The 26,558-nt window shown below is 43.9% G+C and overlaps 1 protein-coding gene across 1 annotated transcript; it reads left to right on the top strand.

Moving 5' to 3' along the window:
• The first annotated feature begins 548 nt into the window (after positions 1-548).
• HECA (hdc homolog, cell cycle regulator) lies at positions 549-26,558 on the top strand. Its single transcript, XM_032184239.1, has 4 exons — positions 549-877; positions 14,964-16,004; positions 19,136-19,290; positions 22,157-26,558. The coding sequence occupies exons 1-4, from the start codon at positions 613-615 to the stop codon at positions 22,319-22,321; spliced, it is 1,626 nt and encodes a 541-aa protein (XP_032040130.1). The 5' UTR covers positions 549-612; the 3' UTR covers positions 22,322-26,558.

Here is a 26,558-nt window from a genome sequence, read left to right as displayed (position 1 = left end):
ATCTCGGGAATATTTGTTATCAATTTTATACAGTGCCTCCCACCGAGCCTGGACTCCAGCACCCGCCGAGGCTGCCGCCCCTCCACCAAGCCCCCTTCCAGCTCTGCATGAGGCGAGCGCAGCACTTTGACAGCCTCCCCCCAACTTGCTCCTGAAGGCTCCCCTCTGCCACCCCTCACCAGCAGTGAAATTCATTTCAGATCCTCAGCGCTGCGACGCTGCGAGGCTTCCCCCTCCACCCCCCCACACACACGACAGCATTATTTTGACAAATATTTTTATTATTTTTATCACTCCTCCACCTTCGGCGGACGCTTCCCCTCCCGCCTCCCACCCCGAGGCCTGCCGGCGGTGGCTCAGGGCTCCACCGAGGAGAGGATCAAGGACCCCCCCGCTCCCTCCGCAGCGCCGCCCCTGCCTCCGTGAGGCAGCGCTGAGGAGCGGCGGCGGCCGAGCGGGCCCCGCCTTCCGCCCTCCTCCCTCCCCCGGGCCCCGCCGCCCACCGCGGGCGCGGCGCAGCGCAGGGCGGCCGCGGCGGCCCCGCCATGAGCCGGAGGTAGCGGCGGAGCCTTCCGCAGCCGCCGCCTCGCCTCGCCCGCCTGCCTGCCCGCCATGCCGAACCAGAAGGGCGGCAAGGGCAAGAAGAACAAGCGGGCCAACAGCAGCGGCGACGAGCAGGAGAACGGGGCGGCGGCGGGCGGCGGCGGCGCCGCGGCGGCAGCGGGAGGCGGCGGCGGCGGGGGCGGCGGTGGCGGCGCCGCGGCGGGCGGCGGGGCCGGAGGAGCGGCGGCGGCTGCGGGCGGCGGCGGCGGCGGTGGCGGAGGAGGAGGAGGAGGAGGAGGAGGAGGAGCGGCGGCGGGCGGCGACGCCAAGAGCGGTGAGCGGCCGGCACGGCCCCGCGGCCTCCTCCCGCCGTGGCGCAGGGCCCGGGCTGGAGGAGGAGGAGGAGGAGGAGGAGGAGGAGGAAGGGAGGCGCCGGGCGGTGCTGGGGGGCAGCGCCCGGAGCGGCCATCCCCGCTGTGTGCTGCCGGGGACAGCCCTGCTGCACAACGGGATTTAAGGCCAGAGCTGGGGGTAGGCTGAGGTTCCCTGTAAAGCCATAAAAGAAGATTCCCAACTCCGACATTAGCTCTGCGGAGCCCCCTCGTCTCCACTTCTCCCCCCCCCATCTCCCAAATCTAACGCTTTTTGAGGGGTCGGTGCGCCTGGCTCGGTGTTTCCTGGCAGGAGTTTTGCCTGGCTGCTGCTGGGCGGTGCTGGGGGTTCCAGGAATCCTACTGCGGGTGTCGAGGCGCCCGGTTCCCGCGTGTCGTTTAATGGAAACTTCTCCCTAGGAATATTAGCGATTAATCGCGCGCCGCTTCGGCCCGTAAGGGCTTGGCCAGGCTGCTTCTATGGGAATACTGCTTACTCCAGGGAGCCATGGGAGATGCTGAGAATTTCTTTTTGTCCATTTGTTCTGAGTGAGCAAGTGAAAAAAAAGAAAAAAAACACATAGAAATCAGCAAGAGTTGGAGGATTTCTAGAGCATTTTTATCGTGACTGCAGTCCGGTGCCGTGTACTTCACAGGTAGCGTCTTGCACGAGACAGCATTAGTTGGTGTGTTGGCTTGTCTTTTGAGGTGGGGAGAAACGGTGTTCCCAATTTTTGTCTCTAAAGCACAGCAGAAAATGGTGCGTACAGGTGCGGATGCTTTGTGGGGGGAGCACAAAGCTGTGTTGCATGTGCAGTTTCCATGGAAGGTGCTGCCAGTGAACACACGTATCTCTACGGCTTGCTGGTGGGACAGGTTTTCTGTCTTCATCTGTAAGGCAGTTTGTCCCAGGTGCCTTGCACATCCTTACTCTACACTAGCCAGACTCCTATGGAGTCAAAGTTGCATTTCTGAGAGCTAGCCTGAGATCATAGAATGGCTTGGGCTGGAAGGGACCTTAATGACCGCCCAGTTCCACCCCCCTGCCATGGGCAGGGACACCTCCCACCAGCCCAGGTTGCCCAAAGCCCCATCCAGCCTGGCCTTGAGCACCTCCAGGGATGGGGCACTCACAGCTTCTCTGGGCAGCCTGTGCCAGGGCCTCACCACCCTCTGAGTAAAGAATTTCCTCCTAACATCTAATCTAAATCTCCCCTCTTTCAGTTTAAAACCATTTCCCCCTGCCTTATGTCTATCTGTAAAAAGTCTCTCTCCATCTTTTCTATAAGCACCCCTTAGGTACAGAAAGGCTGTGATGAGGTCCCCCTGGAGCCTTCCCTTTCTCCAGGCTGCATGTCCCCGGCTATCTCAGTTGTTCTCTGTAGGAGAGGTGCTCCAGCCCTCTGATCATCTTTCTGGCTGTTCTCTGGACCTGCTGTTAGAGCAGACTAGAGCCCCACACCCATCTTGTGCTGGGAGCTCCAGACCTGGACGCAGCACTCCAGGTGGGGCCTCAGAGGGGCAGAATAGAGGGGCACAATCACCTCCTTCCACCAGCTCTCACCAACCTCCCTCTGTTGATGCAGCCCAGGATGCAGTTGGTCTTCTGGGCTGCAAGCACTCACTGCTGGCTCATGTTGAGCTTTTTTGTCCACCAGAACCCCCATGTCTTCCTCTGCAGGGCAGCTTTCAGTGAGTTCTTCTCTTGGGCTGTGCTCATGTCTGGGATTGCCCCGGCCCAGGTGCAGCACCTTGCACTTGGACTGGTTGAACCTCATGCAGTTCAGATGCTTTTTTATTCTCTCCCTTCCTGCTTCCTCATGACTTCAGTGGTCAGAAACATCTTTGTTTCTTTTGTCACCCCTCTGCTCCTTTGTTTTGTTGTCCTCACAACAGAGGTATGAAGTAGGTTTTGGTATTTACGTGAAGCACCTGGTGAGCGCACCTGATCTGTGACTTGTCACTGTGTCTAGCTGTATCTTTCGTTTCAGGAACTCCTAAAGCCAGGAGGAGTAGGTGTGGCTGCTAGCTTTATTTGTACCTAGGTTACCGCCCATCAGATAATCCTCAGCTGGAAGCTTCACAAATTGTGTTTTTACTGAGAAGTCCAAAGCTTTCAACAGATTTGGTTTGGGAAATGAAAGAAAAAGTGGCTCCTGTCATGCAGCGAGGCTGGGAATCCAGTTCTCATGTGCAGGGAGAAGACTAGATGATGATAATAGGTTCCCTCGTGTCTGTAAAACTCATGAATCCGAAATGAAGCTGCGTGGAATAGCTGGGCCTTGGAGGCAAGTATCCCGTTACCAGACTGAAGATGTTTGTAAGAGGCTGTGTGCTTACAGTTAATTGATCACTAAGCAGTTTACCGAGGACACGGCCTGCTGCGGCGAGTTGTGAGGTTAATAGAGTTCTGCTGTACACAGTCAACTCTCGATTATTCATGGGAGATTATCTGTGTTGAGGATTAAGTGTGCTGGGTGCAGGGAGGCTCTTCCCTGTGCTGCTCCTTGTGGGCCAAGTGAGCCTTGGCTTTGCATCGTGATGTCAGTGTGACAGCCTAATGACGTGGTCACATCAGGACCCTGCTTCATCCAAGGAAGGGACAGTGATGCAGATTTATTTTTTTGTCTAAGCCCTCATTGTTCTCTATGTGGTCCGTATATTGTTTCTGCCTCCCATCCAAACGCCAGAATGAAACAGAAATTTTAACTTCCCCTGTGCTTCTCTCTGCAGCCAGGACTAGCAGTGCTGTGTTATGCAGAGCTCCTCTTACAGCAGCCCTTTACAGCAGCAAGGTGTTGCTCCCTCTTACAGTTTGTCAGCCAATTTTTGGCATGGTGATTGAGAAACACAGATTGATCTTCTTCTGCCCAGGAGGGCACTCATTTGGTTTTGGTGGTGTTTTAATTAGTGCATGTTCACGGCTCAGACCGTGGTGGAAGTCAGCAGAAGGGTTCAGGCTTATGAGTCTGATTTTGGATGGTGGGGATTGAGAGGATGGGGCATAAATACTGATGGGATGTGATGACTCTTCTCCGTGTTGCACTGAAACTTTTTGGCAGCTATTCTGATGAAGTCCCCAAGGAGCATTTGCAGTCTGTAGCTGTGCCTTCCATTCCTCTGTTCCTCTTGCTTCTTTTTCTGTGCCTTTCCACCTCTTTTCCTGGAGAATTCCCATGCTTCCCTCAGAGCAAGGAGAAATTCTCCATATGACAGCCCAATCTTTCATGATCAAAGTGACATCTATATTCTGTGCTGAGCAAGGTGCAGGTCATGGTGGGCTAATGGACTAATTTACCAGTGTCAAAATGCACAAGGAAACTGAAGTTTGGTGTCATGGGAAGCCTCATTAGTTAGATTCCTGTCTTCAGAAGTAGATTTTTGTCTTCAGAGTGGTTGAATTCCAAATAAAGTTGTATTTTTCTAGATAACTTTCTAGGTTAGTTTTCATAATCAAATTGGAAAATCTCAGCTATTATATAAAATTACATTGGTAGCTACCTTGGTTTATGCCTCAGTGACTTCAGCCCTGTGGCTTACAGGAATCCCAATAGCAATACTTGGTGATCTTCATCTGCAGACATAAATGAACGTGGGGAGGCAAGGTATTTTGTGGATCATTTGCCCTGAGCAGCATCAGAGGAAGGACCTTCCACAGGGCTTATGTCAGATGTGATGTTTCTGAATAGCAAATTCCTTCTCCATTTCTGCCCTGATGAGCTTGGGAACTTTTACTTCATTGGCTCCTGCCAGTTTACCATTTATCCCTCTTATCCCATAAACTCCTTGATCCAGACCCCTCATACAGTTGTTTCTGTCCCTAAAATTCTTTCTTCCATCCATTTTATTTGCCTTGCATTCAGTTTTGGTCTCATTATCCAGTAGACCCAAATCCTGTTCCTCCTCTTGCTGGTCCCTACCTTAACATCTTCCAGGTTTGTTCCCATGTCCTTGTCACTCCAACATTTGTTCTGTCCAGCATTGGTGCCATGAGAAGATGAGAGAAAAGAATAATCTGTCTGTCCACCCTCCGTGTCTATAGTTTTCCCCTTTAACAGGGGGTTCATTAGAGCTAGCTCAATTAAAGGAAAAAATAAAATGGTGTAGCTGTCTCTAAATTGCCACCTCACAGTGTATTTGGTGTCATACTTTTTCCCCACTGGCAAAGATGAGACCTTAAACTGCAAAACTGGCCTAGCTGGCGAATTGGTAGGCTGTCTAGTGGCATTGTCAGGGTGCAAATTTATGTAGGATCCTCGTCATGAAAGTCCTTCAGGGGAGGATAGGCAGTGGGGGAGCTGATGGAGGTGGGTGTTTCAGGTCCCGTTGGGATGTCGTTGTGCTGTGCCAGCTGAAGGGTTGTGTGAGCGGTGCCCATGTCGATGGGGCTGGGCTGCTTGGGTCCCTGCCGCACCTCCCGGTTGTGCTTCTGCCTTTACCGTCAGGAACCCCCTGTGGATCATCTTGCTGAGGACCAGACCCCAGAAGGACACAGCTAAAATTATAATGTGCCTTCCTCGTAAATGAATTGTCCCTGAGAGCTGTGCAGCAGGTACACTTCACGCAGTGGGCGGATTGGAGTATACATCTGCTCTGTACAATGTACTCTGTACCAGAGTGAGTTGAATATTTATAACTTCTCAAAGAAGAAATTCTCCAAGAAGCTTAAAAACTGTATTTTAGTATCCTTGTGCTCATATGAGATCTCTAGGGAACTTTTTCCTAGGTACCTGGCTTTCAAATGGCCAGGTGGGCTTCTGCATACTCTTCACCTGTGTTGTACAAGTTTGTAAGGCTTTGATTTACTTTCAAATAAAAATGTTAACATAATACAAGTGTATGGAGAAAGCAAATCATTCAGTACTGTGGTGACTAATATATAGAAAGCTGTGACTAGCCAACCAGTAAGATTTCCAAAAAAAAAACTTATATCCTGGAGGAGGGGTAGTTAGAGGGCCAGAAGATTTGTCAGTGCAATATTCAATTAAAAAATGTATTTTTAGAGCATGAATCACTCTAATATATGTGTGGATTAGTATTTGCTGATGAATATTCCCTGCTGCATATAACATCTAATTCCAGTTTGGCAGTCTAGTGATGTTGGGTGTTGGAACCTCCTTACTATTTAGCTTGAGGGAGGGAGTCCCATTGATACCGGTGAAGCCACCTGGAAAATTAGGTTTCTGTTTGGTTGCAGTGAGTGTCAGAATCTAATTCGTGCACACTTTGTAAAGGAGAACCATTTTTCTTCCTAATTCCGTTGAGTTCTTCTAACTGCAGAAATCAGCTGAATGCAAATTCCACTGTCTCGATCAATGCAAATTGGTTTTGAGAGCACTTTATCTTAGTTTGGGAATTTTTAAAGCTATGCAGTTACATCCTTTTGTGGCAAATGCAAGGCATTTGCAAATGGGATCGTGTCTATGGTGTTGCTGAATAAAATAAATATCCTTTCATATGAGCAAGTACGCATTTAATATTTTTTTTAAGTTACTTGCTCTCAAAATGGGTATCAGGGCCCAACTGTGCTCTGTGTTCGTGTGATCATTCAGTCACTGGTTGAAGCATAAAGCTTACACGAGTAAGGGTTACGCTCGATGTTTGTTAGGTTCCATGTGAGGAAACACAGTTTTTGAACTGATTGCTTCACTTTGTGTGTACTCATCCTGTTTCTTCCTCGTAGTGATCCAACAAGCAGTGACAAAACAGCTTCTAGTCCTGGGAGACATCTGTAAGTTTTCTTCAGCCTTGCTTACAGCCTTGCATATTGACACATCCTTTGATATGAAAGTAGCATAAAGACTGGCAGGCATCCTTCCTTCTCTGCTTTTCTTCCTACAGCACATGCGAGGAAAAATAGAGGTAAACCTTGCATATAGCTCAGGGAAAGATAATCCAGCTAATCTTCGAGGTATCTGAATTACAACAGCATTAGTAGGGCATGGGCTTTCTTTAAACAGTTTTCATAGAAATTCAAATAATTTCAAACAGGCCTCTTGAAGTAGTAATCTAGTCACTGGAGTGGATAATTCCATTTTGAAAGCTGGCAGGATTTTGAGTGGAGCGCTCACATTTCCCAGTAGACTTCAGTGACATTTATCTGGAGAGCATTCACTCTAACCTTTATCTTTCTCTCTCTCTCTCTCTCTCTCGCGATGGCAGAGCCTTTCAGTCCTCCTGCCAGGGCTTGAGTGGGATATTGCTGCTGTTCCCGTCTCGAATGCTCGCTGGGAGAGGAGATAGCTCCAGTCAGAGCCTGGCTGCTGAGTGTGCCTGGCATTCCCCGGCTCCGCTGCTGTGCTGCAGGATACCATTTTGGGAGCGGCGTGCAGCTGAGGCCTCTGCGTGCTGCGCGGGTGCCAGAGGTGGCACGCAGGCCGGGCTGGGAGCCAGCACAGCGTTGTGAGAGGGACGTCGATTGGAAGTGACAGCTCCAGCCTCTGGAGCCGTCATCGTGCTGAGACGCTGGATGCAGCAGCTAGGGAGGCTGCGTCCCCCGCTTGCCACTGAGCTTCTAGCGGCTGCTCAGCCTTTCACATGAGAGTAAAAATACTGTCCTGTTCAAACTGGGAAAGTATAGACCAGTGGTACAAACACCCCTAGACTTAAAGCTGGAAAAGATACCATTTGATTCAGCCTTTTGTCCCTTTACTGTTGTGCTTTTGGGCAGGGCCTCGTGGCTAGCTGGCTGATTCTGGGCAAATCCAGTCCATGTCTGTGCTTGGTATTAAGGCATCTACTTTCTCACTTGCCACATTTATCCCTTTATTCCCAGCTTAAGGTGGAATTTGCCACTGAAAACTTGCTAGGGCAGGTGCATTCTAGTCTGCTTTAGTTATTAGGATATCTGTTTCATCAGACATGAGGGTGAGTTTACTGTAACGTTTCAAGGTATTGAAGGCTGTTGGAAGGCTACAGTAAAAGAATTTGTTGGTGGAAATGCTTTGCTGTGAGGATGATTGTATGATCCAGGTGTGGACAAAGCGACAGCCAAGGTTCAGAAGACATTAAAGCCCACCACTCTTGGGATAATCACCAATCTCTGCATTCACCATGATAGAGGACACCGTAAACATCCACTTTACATGGAGCAGTGCAAGGAGTCTTCCTGACCTCAGCACAATTGCTTGTGGCACAGAGGGGACTGCTCCTTACCTGGCCTGGCGATGCCAACCCAGGATTTGTGTGGTAGGATCAGGAGTGTGTTGGCATTAGTTGTCCTGGTGGGTCAGTTCTCCTTGGTATGGTGGACTGGTGATGCTTTCAGTTGGACTGAGGGTATACATCAAGTCAGGGCAGGATTTTTCCTATGCAGCAAGACTCTCTACATCCTGAACCAAAGCCAAAGCTGGCGATTGAGTTGTTCTGTGTTTTGATGACTAAATGGAAAGAATTGGCTAGGTTAGCTGGATGATGATAACCTTGCAGATTCTGGTGATTTCTTTAAGACCATATGAATTCTTATGATGGGTTTCAGCTGTGTAGGCAGAGTTGGTCCAGCTTGGAGCACAGATGGCTGTGCAAGCAAACTGCAGAGCTACTGTACTGATGTGGGTGCCTCCCGTCCTTAGTTTGTATGGTTCTGCTCTTGATTTCCTGACTTTGGTGAGGTGATGGCTGAACTGGGAGTGGGTGGTTGAGTGAGAGCCGTAGATAACAGCAACTGTGTATCATGTGCTAATCGCAGATTTCATAAACAGGCATTTGTTCTGGCTGTGCTTCAAGTTAGCAGGTGTTAACGTGACAGGTACGACTTCAGCCTTCATGATTTCCATTGCCTCTGCTTTGTGGTTAGGCCTTCCTCAGATTTTCCGGGGGAAGAAACTCCTTTGGAGGCTGGGCGTGAAGTCAGTGTAAGTGAAGTGCGTGGAGGTGGTTCTAGCATTTGCTGTACACCCCAGGACTCTCATCATCTGAGTTTCCAGCTGAACCAGGGTTTAGTAACCCCAGCTTACCTGAAATCCTCCCTCGAGGAAGGGAAGGTGGTCACTTCATGTGACTACTCGCTTGTGACATCCTGCCCGTTGGGTGAGCTGCCAGGTAGAGCCAGGCTGCGTATGGCTTGTGTTCTCTTTAAGACCCTTTTTTTTCTCTTTAAGACCCTTCCAAGTGTAAATATTGACCACTGCTACTACACTGTGCCAGGTGAAATGTCAGCCTGCGCTGTCCTGCTCTGCTGATGGCTGAAGATGGACTTGTAGTGTTGGCTTTTATGTCCAAGAATGTTACAGGGATTCTCATGAGAGAAAAAGCCTGTGTTGTGGGTGGCTTAGCAGGTACTGTTGTCCTGTTTCTTCCCCGCTCTTCAAGAGAAAGTCTGGAAACTTTAATGTTAATCAGTCTGCGTAGATTGCCTAAGAAGTTTTGGATAGGTATCAGTCATCGTCAGTGAGCGTTTTCAATGCAAGCAGTGAGCCAAGCTGTTTTGAAAGACTTTTTGTACAGTTTTTCTGCTGCTATATGTTGCTGCTGCTGCTGCACTGAACATCCAAGCCTGCCTTTTGGATCCACTTGTGAAACATTTTTTCCCAGTGTATTCTTCCTGCTGCGTTCAGGCTTCTAGGAAGATGAGTGATCATTTCTGTAGTGCTGTATGATTTGTGCTGTTTAGCTCGTTATGCATATGGCAATACCCTTTTGTTACTTCTTGGTAATTTTTTGCATGTCAGATTATATTTCAGGGTTTACCAGAGCAAACACATTGGGCAATTAATACAAGTTTTCAGCCTGTTTCATTGCTGTTGTCTTTACTTTTTTTTTTTTTTTTTTCTTTTTATAGTTGCACTAGCACAATAGTATTGCCTGACTTCAATTAAAATAAAGCTATCCTGATGGTAGGAGAAGCTCTCAAGATTCATGCAGGTGGTTGGTGGGGAGTAGCCGTCCACAGACAGGGCTCAACTCCGGTTCGGGCTGGCAGGGTGAACAATTTTTGGATGTGTAGGGTTGTGAAGAGAGCCCTGTTCATGTGAAGGTGGTAATGTAGGTTAAAGTGTAATGTATGTGCCCCACAGGTACCCTTTCTAGCTGAGGGAATGTGCTGGCAAAGTGTCCTTGGCATAGATGGTGAGGTGCTAGAGTGATGGTAGACCAAAACCAGGCTGTAGTAGGTGTCTTGCAGCTGACTCAGTGCCAAGACCTTAGCTTTTTTTTTTTTTTTTTTAAACTACTTTTTCCCAGATCCGTAAAAACCTGTTTGCTCTCAGTTGCTTTACAATGATAATAGGACTGCCTCTTCCAGCAGCACCACACTTTTTCTTCCTCTGCCCCAGCCTTACACTGTTAATACCACCCCTGAGCTTCACTGGCACTCCTAAGTGTGTGTGTGGGGGGGGGGGAGCTGAAACCTACGCTGGCGAGTACAGGAAATAATTATCTGTTTCTGTTCACTGACTGAAAATCTCTGGTGCTTGCACAATGGGTAATGTGGGAACATGGGGGGAAGAGCAAATTTTGCTTCAGGCATCTGCATTTAGGATTCAGAACAAATGAGAGCAGTCATGAAACTGAGGCCGTAGAGTCATTGCGTTTGGCTTGCTGGTTGCGTCTTTGGTTTTCTGATGGGTGTGTAAACAGAAGTAAACAACATTCTCCTCCATTTACTTCACCAGAGAGACGTTCCTCAGACAGTTGTTATTCTGCTGCTTTCGTTAGCGTCATTGCATGGCAAGGGTGGCCTTCATATACTGTATTAAAGGCTTTTTGTTAAATGTAGAAACAGGTTGATGCCTTCCATTTTGAAGGACATTTATCTCAATCCTCTGTTTGTGTTTCTGACTTCTGCTGATGTTTAAACCTGAACAGAAAATCTGAGAAAAAGCCAAACACCCAGGCCAGCTCCTTGCAGTCTTCTTTCATGCTCTTGTTTTTGAAAGAAAAGTTAATTTTATGGCAGTTCTGTCAAAAATACAACCTTGTTTAAGTAGTCAGATATCTTTGCTTAGATGTATGTTTGTTTGGAATATTATTTCTCATTTCTATTTTAGAGGGCATGTATGTGCTGCTCCATACACCGAGTTTCAGAATTACTGATCAAAATCACTACAGAGGAATATGAGAAAACATCTATTGTGGAACCGTAACTTCTTGGACAAGTCATTGTGCAGCTGTGGTTCCAAATCAGCAGCCTTTCTGCTACAGCAGGACACTTGTGTCTAAACACCAGAGCTGTTCTGCTGCACAAAGCTACCTGCTGCCTTGTGTTGTTCTCTCAGGCTCTGAAAGACATCTTGAAACTGAAAGGTAAAATAGAGGTACTTTTATGGTCAGTGAGGCTTTCTTTCAAAAGGGTCTGCTAGGAGAATGGATGCTTCTCTGATACATGTTAGCCTTTAATTTTTCCTGAAGTTTATTTTTTGTAACTTTGGAAACCAGAAATCTGATGAAGTGTTAGGTACTTGGAGTCCGGTTATATTTAGGTGACAAATCAGCTTGGGGCTGCCATGTGTGGATGGGCAGTTTGGCTCACGTGAAATTCTCTTTACACAGAAGAGGCTTATTGTGGGTCGCTCTTGGCAGTAACTGAAGTACAGTTACCATAAAACATGAGTGCAGTGATCTTACCTCTGTCTTTCTGAGGAATAATCTTAAAAATCATTCCTAATTGATAGGAACTAGAAGGGCTTGATAACGAGAATGTTTAAAGTTCTGTAATTCTGTAATAAGTGCTTAGTCTCATTTATAAAATGTTGATGAAATAACGCAGAGCACTTTGAAGGGTGTGAATTGATGGGAAGAGCTCTTCACATTTGCTAGTGTGGATCCCATACTAAGTAATCTGAATGCTGGTGTTTCTGCTTCTACGAATTATCTGTAATTTTGGTGCCACTGATTAGCAATTTGGTGGGGTCTTCTGTGTGGGATAAGACTCTTTGTTTGCTCTGTTGCTGTCTTCTGGCTATCCTACGCTTGCTTCTGCTATGACGGTTGTGTGACCAGCTAATTTACATGGAGTGGGTAGAAGACGAGGTGAGGAAATGTCTGATAAAGTTGTTATCTAATTAACTTAAATATGGAAAAAAAGGCATTGCTGTCCAAAAACAGAATGTTTTTCTTCCTCATAGTTATCATAGGTAGCAAATTCTTAGGTAATCTGACAGCTTTAAGTTCTCAAGGAAGAGCTGGAGAAGATCACATTTCACAGTCCTGGTGATGGACCAGTACAAAGGGGAGGAATCTGTTGAAAGTCACACTTTAAAAGAGCCTCTAGACATACAGAACATTATAGTAATCAAATAGTTGTGAGTACATTGAGGGGAATACACAGACTGGTTTGTTTGTTTCCCTGCATTTCAGCCACTTTATTAATCTAATTTCTTGTCCACATGACAAAGAGGCAGTAAACTTCTTAGAGGGTTAGAGATCAAGTATTTTTTTCCATCCAAAATCAGGACCGTGTTCAAAGTCTCATTAATGAAATGCTTTTGTTTTCTAGTTGGTTAACTATGCTGGTATGGATGAACAAGTGCAAAGTCTTTATTCTTAACTGGAGGTTCTCTAGACGTGGCTGTGTAGTAACTCCCTGGGCTGTCAGCTATAATTATATGCACGACTGTTAGAACATTTACACTCTGAAACACAGGGGGAGCATAAGTGGATTGCTGGCATGTCCTTTCTTCCTGCCTTCTGTCAGTGGTGGCAATGAATATGGGCCGGAATAGATAAATGTGGGAAATGCATAGTGAGAGCTGTTCGTAGTGGTACCTCTCATATCTTGCAGCACATCTGACTTTCGATGAGGAGCTTTGAAAGGTTTCAATTTAACTGACTTTTCGGAGATAAACTGCATCAGATGCTACTATTGCAAACTATGCTTTCAGATCCTAAGTATGATAAAAGAACGGCAAATAGCGAAAAACTTTGCAGAGATGCTTGGTGTGGCGTGGTGTGACTTGAATCAAAGGTAACGGCCTGGGAGAATGGATGGAGAACTCTGTGAATTGGTAAAATGACAGATTTTGACTCCAAGTAGATAAATTACTCACTTTTGCATTTAGACAGTGACATTACACTCAATAATACAGAGTAAAAACACGGAGGAAAGATTAGTCATTGGTTGCCAATACAATTCATACCTCTCAGATGACATCCCAAAGCCTGTGTGTTCTCAGCATGCCTTTTGGAGACCTGAGACAAGCAGCAGGAATATCACGTTGCCTCTATAGAAGGAACTTCCCAAAAGTCCCGAGGCAATGCTTCTCTTATCTAGCATGTTCTCTCCAGTTTGGTAACCTGTCTTCTTTTCCTTTTGAATGACTGAACGAGTCAGTATTTTGAACTGAAACAGGCTTTTTTTTTGCTTCAGGAGAATGTTCTTGGGAATGCACCTTTGTTGCAGTTTATAGTCAGTCCCTGAAGGAAGGGTATTGCGGCGAGTTCTCCTTGCAACTGTGCTGTTTCTGGTGTGTGAAGCAGAGGCAGAAAAATGAGATGAGGATGTAGCGCGTTCCAGGGGATGGCTTGGGAGAATTTTCTTGTACTCCTTGTGCCTGCGTGTTCTGGGTAAATAAGTTTGAAGAACTTCCGTGGTCTTGAATTTACTGAAGGTGTTTTGCTTGCTTGCAGAATTTTTGGAAAGGGGTAAAAACAGTAGCATGCCAATGACCTGTTGCTGCAAAATATACTTTGTGTTGCTGCTGTGTGCCTATTATTTAACGTCTTGAGTACCAGGAAAGGAAACAGCATAAAACCTGTTACCTCGGTGCAAATTATGTTCTATTATTCACTAAGCAGTGATGAGCTGGATTAAGAAGAACACAATTGAGGTTTCTTTTCCCTGTTCATCAGGTAGAAGCTTTGAAGGAAAAAGACCCAGTTGGCAGCAGGCTCTTGTGATGAGGCTCGGTGTGTCTCCCTCGCAAGTCCTGGAGCTCTGAGCAGGATTCGGGAGCTCCTGGCAGCTGTTTGTGCTGGGTGAGGCAGCACTTGACCGGGGAAAACCCTAAAGAAGTGTGTGATTGTTTGAATGCAGTAATGCAGAGGTAAAAAGGCAGCCTGCCAGTCCTATTGGAGCGGTGTCTTTTGAGGAAGTAAGACGTTAGAAATACACAGAAGAAATCTTGGTAATATTTGACTAAGCATCTGAGAACCTTGTTTTGGAGTGGGAATTAGACTCACTTAAGATCCAGTGGAAAGTCCTGATGAGAATTTCCTTTTTTTGTGCCTTGCAGCTACACCGATGCAGTCAGAAATTGGAGTAGTTTGTGATCTGTGGCACTTAGGTGAGGGAGGGGAAAACGTCCTTGGTCGTAAATACAGAACATCTTTGTGTAGGTGATACTGTTACAGGGAGAGAACTGAAATACTCTGTTCTTTGCTCAAGGATATAGCAAAGGCTGCTGTTTTGCTGATAAAAGACCACGTGGCGTTTGGTCTTTATCTGTGTTACAGAACTATTTGGTTTGTGAAATTTATCTATCAGGTAGGTCAGTAATGGTGGCATATCCTGTGTTTGCCTGAAAACATAACGAAGGGCCTCCTTTTTGTACAAGAAACATGATCTGTTTGTCTCGCTGTTCAAAGTCCTCTGCTTCCCGCTTCTCTCCCTATCCGTCGTCCCTTGCTCAGTCCCAAAGACAAGATCAATTCCTGCCTCTCCTTATGATCACAAAGCCCAGTTGTATATCCTGCTTGTTTTTCAAACAAGCACTTCTATGTGTTCTTCCCATGTTGCCTCTCAGGCTTCAAAGCAACCCTCCAGAAATGTCCACAAAGCTTTCTCCTTACTTCTTAATGCTTGGTTTGCAGCAGTGTCCACAGAGCCTCGAGGAAGGTTAAGACTTCTGAGGTGCTTTGGCTTTGAGTGCTGAACAAGCTGTGTTGTCTTTTTGTTTTCTTCTTCCTTCATTGCTTTAAAAAAAAAAAAAAAAAAAAAGAGCTATAGCAAAGATTATTTGTTATTCTGACCCAGACCTAGTGCTTGCGGGCTCTTTGATAGTACGGATCATGCATAAGAACTCGTGTTTGTATTTGGCACGACATTTAAACGAGTGGTGTGATGTGCAGGCCAGGAGCAGCCTGTTATTAATCTGTCTGCTTTATGTTCCACAGAAGCCCCTTGTGCTACTCCACTGATCTGCAGCTTTGGAAGGCCAGTGGACCTCGAGAAGGATGACTACCAGAAGGTCATATGCAACAACGAGCACTGCCCTTACAGCACCTGGATGCACCTTCAGTGCTTCTACGAGTGGGAGAGCAGCATTCTGGTCCAGTTCAATTGCATCGGCAGAGCGAGGAGCTGGAACGAAAAGCAGTGTCGCCAAAACATGTGGACAAAGAAGGGATACGACCTCGCGTTCCGCTTCTGCTCCTGTCGGTGCGGGCAGGGTCATTTGAAGAAAGACACTGACTGGTACCAGGTGAAACGAATGCAGGATGACAAGAAGAAGAAGTCTGTGTTGGAGAAGAGCACGGGAAGGTCTATGGCGGAGTCAGCAGAGGAAGCCAAAAAGGGCAGGCCAGCCAACAAGCCGCAGAAAGGCTTAAGTCACGACATCCAGCGAAGGCACTCGATGGACAGGCAGAACTCCCAGGAGAAGGGTGTCATAGGCGGGAGCTACGCGGTTCGCTCCCCGTGCGTCTCTCCCGGCCAGTCCCCACCCACCGGCTACTCGATTCTTGCCCCCACCCACTTCAGCGGCCCCCGTTCCTCGCGGTACTTGGGAGAATTCCTGAAGAACGCCATTCACCTGGAGCCGCACAAGAAGAACATGGCCGGTGGGGGCATGTTCAGGAACGCGCACTTCGATTACGGGGCAGCCGGTTTGCAAGCACATCGATCGGGACACTTCGACGCCCCCGTGCAGTTTCTGAGAAGGCTCGACCTGTCTGAGCTTCTCACTCACATCCCCAGGCATAAATTGAATACTTTCCATGTGCGAATGGAAGATGACGCCCAAGTGGGCCAAGGGGAGGACCTGCGGAAGTTTATTCTTGCTGCTCTTAGCGCCAGCCACAGGAACGTTGTAAACTGTGCGCTGTGCCACAGGGCACTGCCAGTGTTTGAACAGTTTCCGCTGGTGGATGGAACCCTGTTCCTTAGCCCATCAAGACACGATGAAATTGAATATGATGTTCCCTGTCACCTTCAAGGTACAGGTTGTCTGTCAGTCATGCTAGGTTTCATTCTGTGATGGGACTGCTTCCTCTTCCATCTTTCCTCACCCTCCCCCCATTTTAGATTTTCATCATGATTCTGCATTTCTGAGCAGTTTTGTAAAGGCTGGAGTCACATCTAGATTATGGTGTGGGTCAGGCTGAAATGGTTAGGAATGAATTACAAAAAGCAAATGTGTAGAAAGATCCATGCCTTGCTTTTGGTTTTAATAACCAGCAGACATTTCATCTAATTTCTAAGTAGACTATAGCCACCCTGTTCTGCAGTGTGTACGTACTGATTTATGTGTTGTGAGTTTTGCTCCAAGACATACATCAGCCTTTTAAACAACTTTTTATGTTAAGCATGCTGTACTGCAGCATCAATGAAAGTCATATTTGTATCACCACTTGTGGCTCTCATCTGCTTTCAGCCTAGAGAATATCAGTTTCATTTTATTGCACATAGTGTTTTGTGTTGTTTGTTTTTGTTTGTTGTTGTGTTTTTTTTAACATGGCAAGGACTGTAGTTTGGCATGTGTTAGTGCAGTCCTGGCAAAGACTATTTCTGTGGCCTGGAGAAATTAGACAGTGAAAGTAAGCTTTTATTATGCTGGGATGAAGTGGCGTTGAGGTAGTGGGGGCTTTAGATTTGGTCCCAAATTGCTGCCAGTTTGAGCAGCATCCTGACCATGTCCCAGCTCCCTGCTGAGCTGGGAGCAAGGCATGTATCATTTTTCTTCTCCTAGAGCAAAAAAAAACAAAACAAAGCAACAACAAAACATGAGCTGGGATGAGCTTCAGCTCTTCCTGAGAGGTATGTCTGAAACTAAGTGATCAAGGTGGTACATGGCAAAACACATCTGTTCTGCAGTCTGCTGGCAGCCAGCATGGCTAACATAAGCCATAGAAACTATTCCTAGGTTGTTTTTCGAAAACATAAACTTATATGTTGAAAAGTGTTATGGGAATGCATTAGCAGGAGGTATTTTAGCATTTAAGTTTCTCTCCGTTCCATAAATTTGTTATGTTTCATGCATGGTTATAACATCTATTATGTAACATTCCTTTGCTCAACAAGCTTTGTATTTTTTTCCTTTATTTAAATCATGGCGTGCTAAGTCACTGAACTGTATTCATGCTAACATTCTTGTTTCTGTCTTACCTAATGTATTTTCGAGGGGAAAAAGTGACAGACAAACATACAAGCTGAAAATTCTCCAGGATAAACAGAATATACCTGTGTGAGATAACCGTGCTTGTTTGCTTCTGTGAGGAGGCATACACAACATGCTTGTGATCTTATCAGCGCTAATAGATGGTTTAGTAATAGTGAAACTTGCCACTTCTTATTGTTTGCCACTAAGAATGAAACTGCTGAACTATTTTTTATTTTATTTTTTATATTTTAGTTAATTGCTTCTTACCCATTGGATGATACACCTGAAAAACTTGCTCAGACAACGTGCTGTGAATAATTAATTGTTAAAATTTTTACCTCCTTGTCCTGGGTAAAAGGGTTTATTATCAGGAGTATGCTTTGAAATGGAATTACGCTTGAAAGGGTGCTGTTTCAGGGTGTTATTTTCTCTTCAGTAATGAAAATCACTTCTGATATCTTAAACATGCCTGATAAAAGGAGTCTCATTTCCTATATAGCAAGGATTGTGAAAATCAAGTGGTGGGGAAATGTAGCATCTTAATATGCAGAAGCAGAGAACTTCAGTTCAGGAAAATTATTTGTCTTCCTACTCAACACAAAGCTTTAGCACATGGAGTTATTTGAAAGGCTCCCATCTCTTGTTGTTCACTTTAGAAACAGAGCTTATTATATTTGCTCTTCAGTCTCGTCACATCACATTCTCTAGAGCTGAACAGCCTGATGTGGAGTTACTGAATTTATCAGCTCATACTGGCAACTGTATGGTTTATATATATTTTAGGTAGAATCTGATTTTCTTTCTCATTTTTCTAAAACAATCGGCTTAAAAAAGAAAAGTTAATAAACAATCTGTTATCTTTAAAGTACCTAGTTACTAGTCAGCAATTTTTAATATTTTATTCCATATATCTAGAAAAAAGGTACACCATGTGTGTGCTCCTTAAATTACGAATTGTGATGTGTGCAGGCCTTTGGTGCTGAAGGGCACAAATCGTAATCCAAGATAAGCACAGTCTTGTTTGTAACTACATTACTTCCTAACTTTTTCTTGTATAGCAGTGCAAAACCTGGTATACTACAGAATTATACTCTGCATCAGTCCGCCTAAAGCCCACTAAACAACTAGCCACTACAAATCAGGCTTAATCTGGATAGCAGATCTTTGTAGTTTGTGCAGGGCTTTTTGTTTTGTGGGAAATTTGCATGTTGGATTTCAAATTGTTGAGTTCAGTGACCTTTTTGTGCAGAAAGTATTTCATGTTGAAGTCTGAACCACTTGATTTTTACAGAAGGCAGTATAACTCAGCTTTTGAAATCATTGTTTGTGCAGAACCTAAGTTCATGGGAGAGCTCGATAGATTCATCGTTCTGTGTGGCATGATAAAATTGTATGTGTAACATATGTTTTCAAATATAGTTACTGCAAATGAATCAAGAGGAAAAAGTACAGGAAAGAAAGTTCTTCTGGCTGTTACTTTTTTTCCGTGAAGAGTATTAGGTTCTTAGTTACCTGTTTGCTGGAAGATTTTGGCAAGTTGTTAGATGAGTCTTATTAAAAAGCTTCAACACTTCTCCACTTCTTCTGTCAGGTGGGGATGAAGCTAGGGTAGTCGTCTTCATGTAAAAATGGCAGCTGATCACATAGCTTAATTTGGCATCTGCTCATGTAGCTTAAGCAACTTCTTTTACAAAATACTTTGCTAAGGTCTACCAGCAACTAAAGGAATGGGGTTTAGAGTGGGCAGGATGATGACTGATTCCTGAATTTTGCATTAATGGAAAATAGCTTCAGTTAAGTCCTATGTGTTTGTGATTGAGAAATATTTTTTACTTATTGTTCACCCTTTTCAAAAAGATCTTAATAAGGTGTGATTTGTAACACTAAAGGGCAAATAACACATTGCAGGAAATGTCTGTTTTAATCTTCTGTTACAGTCTCCTTAAGAAGTGTGTTTCCTGTCCACAGGAAGGCTTATGCATCTCTATGCTGTTTGTGTAGACTGCTTAGAAGGGGTTCACAAAATTATCTGCATTAAGTGCAAGTCCCGATGGGATGGAAGCTGGCATCAGCTGGGAACTATGTATACCTACGATATTCTGGCAGCATCTCCCTGTTGTCAGGTCAGTATCCTCGATAAGTAAGATTCCTAAGGTGAGATTCCAATTGATGATAAATAAAGCAAAGGTTTGTGTTTCTCTCCTCCCTTCCCTTCCTCCATCCTTCTTTTTCAGCCTATGCGTGTAGTATAAGAAAGCAGAGCTCATGTCCCTTTATCTTAATTTACATAGCATGAAGGCCTATAGCTAGACAAAAGCTAATGTAACAGTCGGTGATTACGTTTTTTTTTTTTTTAATTAAAGCCCCTTTAAATGCATTCACAATTAAAGCTGGTGCTTGGGATGATCATTAGGCATTACCTTTGGCATCAGGTAAAATTCTAGTAGTATTTTAATAATATTTGCACATTTTTTTAGCAGATGATATGTGCATTCAAGGTTCTTCTAGTTGCTTGAGTTGAGTTCTGTCATAAGATGATCATTGCAAAAAAGATGAGGAAATCTAAAAGTCTAAGAGTCTTTGTGTTTGGAGATTACCCATCTCTCCTTAATCTTTGCTGCAATTGACTGTGCTGATGGTACTCTGCTACAGCCTGAAGAAACCTAGCTTTCATTAAGTGCTCACCTCATTTATATCTTGCGTGGGAAAGAGCCTCAGTTTACTCCAGAGTAGGTACATGCCTGATGCAGCAGGACCATCAGCAGTATTCAAGACGTTTTTCTGTTTGAGGTCTCAAAGCTCAGCAAAGTTGTGTTGCGGAGGTAGGGGTGACCCATTGTAGGCAGTCGTGTGAATAGCACCAGGTGTTGTTTTTGTAGGTGCAGCTCAGTGGTTCCTTCTGGCATGTCAGAAGGCAGTGGCTGGCTCCTGACACGCAGGGTTTGTAACGGGGTTAGAGCAGGTGTTCCAAGAATGGTCACTTCATGGTTTTGTGAATGCTTTCCATAAAGATTTGCAGTCTCTTAATTTCTTAAGATTAAAAATTTCTAAGCTCTAGCAGTCTTAGTTCTGAGTGAGGCTTAAAAGGAAGACAGTTGCTGCCCTTGAAGATGTGGCAATACGAGAGCAATCTCTAATAGAGCTTTACCAATATGTGACACACTGTTTAATTTTAAATTTAACATATTTACCAAGATGTGTTGATCACAAGACAAGTGGAGTTGCTGGTACTGGATAAAATTACATTGTTAATGACTGCAACAAAAGGCAGAGATGCCTCCCTTTTTGTGCCTCTTGAGATTGCAGCTTTTTTTAAATAGGGACTTTTAAAGATAAAACACAGATGCTAACTTACTAGCTCTGTAAAATTCAGGAAATTTAAATCTGAATTGCTTCTTTTGAATGTACAAGACAGGAATTAAGGTCTCATTCTAAAAGAGTCTTAATTGTATGATTAATGGACAGTATGACAGTACAGGGTAAATAATAGATCTGAATATAAAACCACTAGCTTCAGCTACTGATTGCTGGGTAATGTGTGTCATTGTTTCACTGGTATTGTTACAGATGATTCTGCATATAGAGGAATGACATTTAAATATGGTATATAATTTAACTCTGAATTGCCTTGCTATTTTCTTGTTTTGAATAATTTTATACCTTATTTCAAAATATTTCATTATACTTCAAGAATATGTGTATAGGATAATGAACTACATCCACTGTCAGGTTGATGGCAGCTAGATGGTGGGCTGGACACCAGCAAGGGGAAAACCCACATTTTAAGAAAATCACCATAAATCTATGCCCCGTTAGACTGCATTTCTCAGAATTTCTGCTTGTCAAGCAAAGCAGCTATCTGTGGACTTCATGCTTTGCTTCTTTTTGAGTCTTGTCTCAACAGCAGTAGTACTTTAATAATTGCTTCCTGTCCTCCTCCCAAGAAAATCCCTTAAGTCAAGGTTGCTATAGAAAATCATTTGGTGTTCTTTTCAATGAAGAGCTGAAGCTTTTGTTAGCACGTGAGGCTGAGAGGTTAAACTGCGGTACAGATCAAGCCCACACTGCTCATTTGCCACCTTTACTTCTTAACCTCCTTTGTGGTCTTAAACCTCCTGCTTCTCCTGAGTGTTTCATGCTCCCTGCTGAGCTTTCACACTGCCTGTTGCTTTCTGCACAGAAAATGGGCTGGATATCTCAGCTAGATGTCTCCTGAAGGCTCTGTTGCTGTTGTTTCTGTTGACCATGAATAGCTCTGCCTCTCCTCACCCTTCACCTTTAATCAGTTCTCCTACCTATTCAGTTAATGTTGGTCCCGTCTCAGCTGGAGAATAGTTTGTGTTAAGTTTATATAACCTGATACGTATTATAAATGTTTAAATAGATATTTAAAGTGATACAACGCCATGCTGATAAAGTAGATCAAGTTATACATTTGTTAAACCAAAAGATTAAAATGCTGATACGTCTCATGGAGAGATCATGTTTGAATGTAGACCTAAACAGGTACGCAGTGGGAACACTAAGGTAAGGATTGCATGGTAAGAACGTGAAGTTTCACAAAGGTGAAGTTTATCTCCTCAATTCAGGGCTTCGTTTGTGGCTTATTGAGACAGCACTTCTTACGGTGAGCACATGAATTTATTCAGAGGTGAAATTGCACAAAACAACCTATACATACATACATATATATATATATATATGTATATATGTAAGCTCTGAAATTCTGTACCTCCTGTCAGAGTGGGAAATAACTCACTCTCCAGACTTTGCTGGGCAGTAGGTGCTACCTCATGTGACAACCATTCTGTATGCCTGTAAGTTACTGGTCTGGGTGAAAAACATCCTTACCAGCAAGGCCCCATGGTTGTCATTTTCCTGACTGAAGCTGTGGCCTTGCCAGAGGCTAGGGCTGAGTGTCTGTTTAGCAAAGGCAAGGAATGGAGGTGAATCTGGTTATTTCAAAAGTGTTTTTATTTTTTTTCACAGGCTCGACTGAACTGTAAGCACTGTGGAAAGCCAGTAATAGATGTACGGATTGGCATGCAGTATTTCTCTGAATACAGCAACGTCCAGCAGTGTCCTCACTGTGGAAATCTAGACTACCACTTCGTGAAGCCATTTTCTTCATTTAAAGTTTTGGAGGCTTATTGACGAAAGCTTTGCTTTAGTAATAGCTATTTTATGGGTATTTCAACTTTATTACATATCTTTTTATAGGATTCATTCTGTGATGAAATTACTTTCTTTTCTAACGAAAGAGCAGCTTCTTTGTCTGTATACATATGAATATGTATATATACATGTTGTTAAACCAGAATCCTCCTGACGAGATCTCTGAAGGTTGGAGGCAAGCCAATTTAATGGCCTTTGAATATATCCCAAGTGTGGGGTAAAGTTCAGCTAAAATGATTTGGCTTTATTTTTCGTATTATTGTAATACAGTTTATAAGAAGGACATGGGGAGACATATATGGGACAGAGAAATACGTCCAGTTGGAAAGTGGGTGTAACTGTGTAGGCTTGTTGTCCCTCTAGCTTGGTGGAAATGGGGAATCCTTGGAAAGAAATCATCCTGTAGTTGTTGAAATCATCGAGTCCCAGTGGGCACAGGAGCTTGCCCCAGACTGTCATCTTAGTGGGCTTTCTTTCAGGTTTCCCAAGATGGGATAAACAAAGATAGTGTGACAAGTGAATGTAAATCTATGCCAGAAAAGGCAACCTTGAGTTATTTTTTGGCATAGCGTCTTCCTGCCGTATATGTTTGATGTGTGTTTCTCTGACGGATTGTACGGCAATCGTACTGCTTCCACCAGTGTTGTAATGTTAGCGGTCAGGTCATTTGTTTATACCAAAACAAGCTGGAGGTCTTAAAATGCTTTATTTAAAGGTATTTCTTCACAGATATTTTAGGACCTTGTGATAAATGGAAGGAACAGGCTGAACTGAACGGGGATGTTTGTGTGTGTCTGCTGGGACTGAGGCTTTGCTGCCTACTGCAGACTGGTGTGACTGGCTTGGAAAGAGGACCATGAAGTGGGATCTGGGCCATCAGACCAGTAAGATCTGAGAGGTACTTAGTATGACATATGGCATCAGTTTTTAAGTCAATTAATTGCTGCACCTTTGTCTTTCAAAATTATGTAAGTCCAGGATCTAAAAACCTTGGAGACTTTTTAAGAAAGCAAACTTAGTGTATTTACTTTCTACATGCCTCTGTGCTGTATATAGTAGTCAATGCGTTAGGCAGTGAATTTGTGTCATAGGGGTTGGCCCTGTAGAATCTGCAATTTTTGTTTCTTGCTCCCAACTTTTCCCTTACATAAATAAAAGTTTTAAAATAGGTTGTTAATCTTTTACTTGGCTTCTAAAGCCAGCTGAGATTTTTGTATTTTTTTTTGTTGTTTATGGAGTGATTGGTCACTCAAGGTATGGGTTTTGTTTCTTTTCATGAGATGGGATTATTTTTTGTTTCTTCTGAAGTTTCTTGGTTTTCCCAAATTAGAATCTCAAAGAGTGTATCCGTTGAAATCATGATCTTAAAAATGTCCCTGATAATCTGTACACCCTGGGAAGGAAAACAGAAAAGTCAGAAGCTAAGAAAGTGTTGGGTATACTGGACAGAGTTACACTTTCTGCTAAGTTAAGAAATTAACATGCACATAAAATTCAAACTGAATATCCATGTTTCTCTGTGCGTAAAAAATGCCAAGTTCACAGTTTTATTTCCTGGCTGTCTTCACTGCAAAATTAGCTCCTTTAAGCGTTAGCCACTCTTCAAGTAATACTCTGCATAGAGGGCTTATGTTGGCACACATCACTTACTGCTAACTTGAGTGGTAATGTCCTTAGAAGCTAGCCAAGTCAAGTTAATGATTTTCACATCCGGATAGGACCGGACTGTCTCGTAACGGTTATGTTGGTGGTCCACCACCGCTGGTCTGAACAGCAACATTAACAGGCTGTGATAGTCTACATCACTGGCTCCCCCCTTGCTCTGTCTTCTCTTCTGTCTGTGTGTTTGTGTCTGGAGCACATTCTTGGGGTTATGTGTAGTTGTTCCTTGGGGGTCTATTTGTGACAGTTTGGGGAAAACTGCTTCCTTTTTAAGACAAATTGTGGGAAGAACTTTGGGGCACTTCTAACACTGTTCTGGTGTGGCTATCACAAACCAAGTTATGCCCACTCCAGTTACAGTGGCACCAGCACTGTAACCATTGGCCATAGAAACAGGATCTGGCCCAGGTGTACGTGGGCTGGAAGAAGTTAGCTAGCAGATGGATAACCTGGTTAGCTGTGCAGTGTAGATTTCCCTTATGGAGAGCAATCAAGTTATAATTCAAATTAATTCCTTGGGGAGGATGAGCCCTTCACCTTCAGTGGTATATTTCCACAAGCTGTTGGAGTTAGGGTAGTTTGGAGCTGCATTGTCTGGCAATACCATGGGTACCAGATCACATACATAAATACTGGACTCTTGTAGCAGTCTGAAATCACACAGCAAAGACAAAGCTCCTGTCATGATAAAAAATAAAGAATACATATAGTATTTGATCTTGAGTGCTAGTCACTCACGCCTTGAGCCTAAGGCCCCACATGCACTGAAAGGGTAACAAAATAGTAGCATTCTGTACCCATTTTTTTCACACATTTGGTGAGGGGAGGTGTCACTGCAATGCACATGGTAGGGCAGAAATGGGATGTGGAGTTCTTCTAAGTACTTGTTCACTTACTTTCCTTAAAGTAGCTTAATTTATAATTCTTTATCTTCTTAGATGCCTCTCAAGATATGTATGTATGACAATCGAGAATGAGTAGAAGTGGAGAAAAGCAATTTGACCACTTCTTAAAAACACAAACATGTTAAAGGTTATACAATATATTCAAGTCAAAATTAAGAATGCAGCAGACCGAGAAAGTGGGGAGGGGAAAGCATGTTTAAAGTCTTAATAGCAACAAGAAGTTGTTTACAAATCTATCCCAGGCAACAATTTAGTTCTCAATCACCTTTTCCTTTTAATTCTGATTTTAAGTGAGTCTTAGCTACCACTTGAGGAAATACCTTTTTTCTTGCAAAGCACATCTCTCAACTGCAGGCTAGCAGCACATGTAGTACTGTAAAATGATTCTCAACGGAAACCAGCTGAGCTATAGAAAGATTCCTCTGAACTTTTCCTCTAAAGTAAATTGTCCCTAATTTGTAGGGAATACTTTCTCTGCTTCTTGCTGATGCTGAAAACTGGTCTTGTGTTACTGCACAATGCAAGTAAGATTTATTTTTTTTAATAAGATGCATCAGACTCCAGTCAAGCAGACAGGCCCACCCTTTGGCCATGAGAGTTTTGGCTAAGCGTTGCATAAGTACGAAGTCAGAGTGAACTTTGGGACTTAATGGCTGCTTAAGAGGTTGAACTAGACAACAGTTGGTTTGATATCTGTCATGACAAGCATTGGTAGTAGTCATTGAGCTTTTAAATGTGTCAAAAGGGAAATGATTTGTCAATGTAGGGAGCTGCTTGCTTTGCTTGTTGGCTAAAGTTTACTCTTCACTACCTTTCATTTTTCTGATGCTGTGTGTTCTTTTTAGTCTGGCCTGTGGTCGGATTAAACTGTGCCTGAAGTATGTTTTGTAAACGAGAATACAGTCCTCTGGATTTGGAGGTTCATTCTACTCTTAAATGCACGATACTCCTTGTGATAGTAATAGGAGTTGCATGTGCAAATGCTTTTCTTTCCAGTAGTTAATGATGTTTTCCATAGGAGAGGCTTGCATTTAGATAGACTTAATATTTTGGATGTGTAAATGAATTCATCCATCGATAGGACGTTTAAAAGTAAGTTTTGATAACCATAACTAACACAGTAGACATCTTTTACATGCTGATACATAATTTGACATCTACCAACGTGAGCAGGCTGAAACTCATGTTCTGTCTAATGCTGCAGAAACATTAAAATTACAGTGCTCTATAGTCCATTGACTATTCCAGTCTATTTGCATTCATGTGTCCAGTAGTGAGCAGTGTATTCATAATGAATTTAGTTGGGAAAATAGGGAATATTCCTACGAGGGAGGCATCTAACACAATTTCTTTTTTTTTTCTTTTCTTTTTTTTCCCCCCCATGTACTCTTCATTTTGCTGTACCAGGTAACTGAGAACAAACATGCTGTTGTAAGGCCACCGGTGAGAAAACCCCTCAAAAATATACTTGTCCGTAAAGGTTTCTTGTTGAGACATTTTTGGATTGCACTTTTGCAAATGGAAGAATATGTACATAGAAAATGAATGTTGATGAAATTAAAATAATTGGTTATGATATCATTTGCGTGTGTTGTTAGAGAATATTTTGTTGTGACTTCTCTGTATTAAAAAAAGTAATAAATACCAGA

Source organism: Aythya fuligula, chromosome 3, assembly GCF_009819795.1.
Source record: "Aythya fuligula isolate bAytFul2 chromosome 3, bAytFul2.pri, whole genome shotgun sequence".
Classification (NCBI taxonomy): Eukaryota; Metazoa; Chordata; class Aves; order Anseriformes; family Anatidae; genus Aythya; species Aythya fuligula.
The sequence above is the reverse complement of the archived record's forward strand: the minus strand, read 5'-3'. Positions and strand labels throughout refer to the sequence as shown.

Coding starts and splice junctions, on each gene's coding strand:
- HECA (XM_032184239.1), top strand. CDS start 613: ATGCCGAACCAGAAGGGCGGCAAGGGCAAGAAGAACAAGCGGGCCAAC. Junction 878..14,963: donor GGGCGGCGACGCCAAGAGCG/GTGAGCGGCCGG, acceptor TATGTTCCACAG/AAGCCCCTTGTGCTACTCCA. Junction 19,291..22,156: donor CAGCATCTCCCTGTTGTCAG/GTCAGTATCCTC, acceptor TTTTTTTCACAG/GCTCGACTGAACTGTAAGCA.